The 4,997-nt window shown below is 44.3% G+C and overlaps 1 protein-coding gene across 1 annotated transcript in view; it reads left to right on the top strand.

Moving 5' to 3' along the window:
• The first annotated feature begins 552 nt into the window (after positions 1–552).
• Positions 553–4,997, top strand: part of CA5A (carbonic anhydrase 5A) — a 13,940-nt gene continuing 9,495 nt past the window's right edge. Inside the window, exon 1 of the mRNA XM_005424809.2 lies at positions 553–676. Within this exon, the coding sequence (XP_005424866.1) occupies positions 553–676 (124 nt within the window). The remainder of the gene's footprint in view (positions 677–4,997) is intronic.

The raw sequence follows: 4,997 nt of genomic DNA, 5'->3' as shown, positions 1-4,997 counted from the left end.
GCAATGCTGCTGTCAGAGCTAAAATGCTTCTTTCCTGGGCCCAGCCTTGCGAAGCTGCTGGATTTTGGGAATTCCTCAGTTTGAGCCCCAGCTCGGGGCATTTCAGCCATTCCTGACAGCATCTCTTGGCTATCAGTATTCAAATATACAACTATTCAAATTCACGGCAGCTGTATGCACCAAGGAGTGATAAGAACTTTCTCCTTGCATACCAAAGAGGAGTTTTCTGCAACCCTCCTGTGTTCTTGGAACCAGATGGGGGGGGGAACACCTCTGGGAAGAACATGTGGAACAATCATCAACTAGCCAGCCTCTGGAGAGAATGCAGAGCCAATGAAGAAGACAGTGCAGGGACAAGTTGAAAATTAACTCCTGGGTTGGCTCCACCTCTTAACCAGCAAAGGGTGCTCTCAAAATTATATATAAAGAAGCCTGGGCACCGCTCAGTGGAGCTGTGTGTCCATGTGGGTTTGATTCTGTGATGCTGATGGGCTGTTAGGCTGCAGAGGCTCTGCTGAAGGAGCAGTGAAGGTTTGGTGTGCCCTGGCAGCGATGAGTGCGGTGAAGGTGACAGCCCTGGCACGTCTCTCCAAGCTGCTGAAACCCCTCCGGGCTGTGCCAGCACGGCCCTGCAGCCTGGCTGCCTGCTCCCGGAAAAACACCAGGAATGCTGCCTGTAAGTCACTGCATCCCCTCCAGGTCGGTGGGAAATGGGGGAGGCTGGGGTGGGAAGAGAGCTGGTGTGGTTGAGTGTTGTTCTTATTTGTTAGGGAATTCAAAAGGGGGATTTGGGAACGTGGCTGAAAGAGTGAAGAAAAAAGAGCGGATAGAATGAGAGAAGCCAAAATACTTGGTGGAATTGCATGGTTCCACCTTGTTCTTTATTTCTGCTGCCAGTGGCACTGGGATTTTTGTTACTCCAACCTGTGGCAAAAAGCAATCATTAGTTGGCTGCTTTCAATGAAAACTGGGCATGAGCATAATTCAAAACACATTTAGCATGAATTGATTCTCACTCAGAATTTCATAGCCACTGCAATGTTTGATTTGGGAAATGAGGCCTAGAACAAGCCACAAACCCCTCCAAATGTGCTGCACAGACCTCCAATAAATCACTTTGAAGTGCAAGATACTCCTGGAGGATGTTAAAGATTTAGTTATTTAAAATACTGATTAACTTCCTTTCAGATAATATGGGGCCAGCCAGAGATTGTGTCTACTCACTGCTGTGCAGATAATGTCAGCTGGAGAATAGCAAAGAGTAATTTCTTATAGCTAGAAAAACCTTTTGTTTCTTATTTTTTCTTCTGTAAATTTGTTCAGCGTAATAACTTCTGCCAAAGAACAGAGCTGGGTTCTTCCTCGAGCATTTCATGGTTACCCAAGGTAAGAGGGGATCCCATTCCAAGGAGAGATCAGACAGTTTGTTCTGTCCGAGCACCACTGCTGATTGAATGAGCCACAACTGGTAGTTATTTTTTACTCACATTCCTCTTTTCAATTTGAGACAGATACTGTTTACTCCTTCAACCTTCCTCTCCTCTATGCCGTTCGTGCAGGAAATGCCAAAACAAACTCATTTGGGAAATCCCTGTCTTTGGAATGGGATTGTCTCTGGTTTTGGCCGGCAGGGAGTGGACAGGAGCTCTGAGTGAGACAGCCTGGGGGTTACTCCACAGTTACTCACACCAGGGTTAAACAACTCAAAGGCTGACAGTTTCTGCAGCTTTTGGATTCCTCTTGTGACCCTGCAAGGACAAAGGGCTTTTCCTGCACTTCACTGTAGAAACACTGAGGAGAATTGTGGCACGGATGTCAAAATTCCCAGCGGTGTGGAGGACCAGGGAGTGTCGTGCTGAGCTCTGAGCTATCTTGTAATGACACGTGGAGGTGGAGGATCTGGACATTCATTTTTCAGAATAATTGCTGGAAATGCTCTCCATGGGGATTTTTATGCCTAATTTAGTAATTATTAGCAGAGTAGGTCTGAAATGAATTTTTCCTTTCTTGCCCTTTTAGAAGTAGTTACAAGAAGAATCCTTCAAGTTTTGGGATTTTTTTTCCCCAGAGCCACACAATCCAGGTGTGCCATCTCCAGGCCTGCACATACAACTGCAGTGCCTCCCCAAATTGTCCAGGAGCTCTCTTGCAAGCCCTTTCCATGCTGACTTCCTAAGCCTGCATGCATAATTTCAGCAAGTGTTTTTTATACAGGAGAAGATAAAGCCTCTGTTTGCTTTACCTTGCCAGCTGGAGTTACCTCCCCCCTTATCTGGGCTCAGCCACTGCCTCCTCAGCCAGGCTCCTATCTCAGCCAAGCACTGTGGAGGCAGAGGAAAACTCAGCATTTCCCAATCTGCTGTGCTCCCCTGTCGAGCTGGGAGCACCCTGTCAGCTACATCTGTCTGATAAAAAGCTCTGGGCTGTTTATCAATAAACTGGCCTAAATCACAGCCCCCATCTGACATCAATTCAGCAGCACTTTCAGCACCTTGTCACGATGGGCCTGAGCCAAGCAGTGCTGTTATCTTCCCACATCTTGATTCAGACCAAAAAAGCTTCAAGGAAATCAACCTATCTTGGATTTCCTCTGCAATATTTAGTCCCAGTGGCTGAGGCAGAACTGTGCTCCTTTAAAGTTTAAAACGGTTCTTTACTGAGTTTCAGCAATATGTATATTTTATTTTCTTGTTCAGAGTGTGTTGCTATGGAAAACAGGGCTTTATTTCCTTCCCCTGGGTGGGGTTTCTCAGCTCTTCCCACTGCACAGTTTGCCCTGGTTTATCTCATTTGTAAAGAAATCAAAGCACTTGATTCAACAGGTATTTTTCTTTTCAAAGACTAACATCTGGATCTTGGTTCCCACCCTGAGGTTTTACTGAACTTCATGCTCAGGAAGAAGTAGCATGTGCATGTAAAAAACTGTGTGGAGATTGTGTGAGTGATACAGGAGGGAAATAAAAGTGTTGCAGGTCTAAGTTATCTCTCTTTAGTTTTGTACCTCACCAGCCCATCATTGCTGAAAGTGTGTCATAAACTTTATTTTTGTTGTGCAGTTCAGCCCACAAGAAGTGACTTGCTCTGTTCAGCTTAATGAAAAACTCCGCCAAAAACTTTTCATTTTTCAAAACTGTGCAGGATCAAACCACCAAAAAGCTTCACCAAGTTGGGTTGTCTTAATGGCACAATGTAAAGCAGTGGCATTTGAGCCTTTTTATTTCATCAGCTTTAACATACAGAAAAGGTATGGTTGTAGTTTTCTGTGATTTTCTATAATTACACAACCAGGTGTAGATGTAATTTCTAAGCTGCCCAAGGTTATCAGGTGTATTTAGAGGATACATCCTGGAAGAATGGATGAAGGGAGAATGGTGGATGGATGACAGTATTTTGTTGGTAGATGGGAATAAGCCCCAGTATCTCTTGTTGATGCTGAATGTAAAACATCTGAAGCTCCTCTGGGCTGTCCTGATGACCAGGAGCTGCCTAAATAGTTGCCTAACCATGATCAATAAGTGATTAACCCTAATCAAAATGTGATTAAGCCTGACTGAATCATGATGTTTATGGCAGCAGGTCTTTTCAATCTCATTGATTGTCCATCTTTTTAAGCTACAGGAAGCATTCTGTTGAGAATAATAAATTAGCCACCCTAAAAAATGTTGGGGGTCAAACCAAAAATTCATTTGCTTGCAGTGCTGCTACACAAAAAAGACTCTGCAGGGAGGAAGTAAAATGAAATTTAAACGCAGTTTAACATCCTGACATCACAAGCTGTTTGTACATCTCCTGATGATCTGTTTGTGATCATGCAGCCACTCAAAGCAAATCGTTGGTCAGATTTCAACCTGCTCTTACTCAACTCAGTACTTTAAACATGTTATATTGTGAATGCAATGAAAACTTCTTATGCAATGTTGGTAAAAGAGGGCAAACGCTTCTTGCTTGGCTCTGCTTGAGTATCTGGTCCTGTCTTCATTTCAGTAAAACATTCTCAGTGTTATAACAGGCTCCTTGTGACAATTCAAAAGTACAAGGTAAAAAAAAAATCTCCAGAAGAGAAATGCAGATTTTCAAAATGATTTTAAGAGAGTAATTAAGAAATATGATTGTACAGCAAGATGAAGGGTGGTGTTCTGCTCCTGGCTGCCCAAGGAGAACTGGCAAAAATTAGAGCTCTTGCTTTATCTCTGTGCTTTCACTGATGCTTTCAGCTTTCTACAGGCTTTCCTTTTTTTCTTTAGTTTTATTTTTTGCTATGTGTTCCTTGCTGGCAGCTGGAACAGAAGGAATGATGAAGGTTTTAACCAGTTTCATTGAGATGTCTCTGCTTCAGGCAGTGTCAGGTGAATACTGAGTTCACTTAAGTTGAGTTGACCCTTTCACCATCCAAGCTGGGGACTCTTTTGACCTCTTGCCTTTCTGACAGCCAAAAAAAGTAAATGTAAATATTAACTTTTCATAACTTTTCCAAGCGTGGCTTGGAGAGGGGACCCTGCTGTGCCAGGGCCACTCACCTCAGTGGATTTTTTGGTGTGGGGGCATAAATACTTCTTTGGTGTGAGGAGAAATTCTTTGGTGTGAGGAGAAATACTTCGTTGTGAGGGAATAAATATTATTTTGGTGTGAGGGGATGCTTTTTGGGATGAGGCGATGCTCATTTGGTGTGAGGGGATGTACTCTATGCGAAAGAATCACTTTTGATGTGAGGGAGTAAATACTCTGTGCGAGGGAAAACACTTGATAAAGGAGAAACGCTTTGGTGTGAGAGAGTAAATACTATTTTGGTGACAGGGCACACTTTTTTTGGGTGAGGGATGCTCTTTTGAGGGGATGTTCTTGGTGCGAAGGAATCCCTTTGGATGTGAGGGCTCCGCTTGCTGTGAGGGGACGTGCTTTTGACAGGGGCACGGAGCCCACCCTGAGCACGGGAAATTTCCATCCCCACCCTGCCCGGAGCTGCTCCCGCTGCTCCGGGGCTGTCCCAGCGTGAGGAG

This window comes from Geospiza fortis, unplaced genomic scaffold (assembly GCF_000277835.1).
Source record: "Geospiza fortis unplaced genomic scaffold, GeoFor_1.0 scaffold102, whole genome shotgun sequence".
In the NCBI taxonomy this organism is placed as follows: Eukaryota; Metazoa; Chordata; class Aves; order Passeriformes; family Thraupidae; genus Geospiza; species Geospiza fortis.
This window is presented reverse-complemented; position numbering and strand designations above follow the sequence as displayed.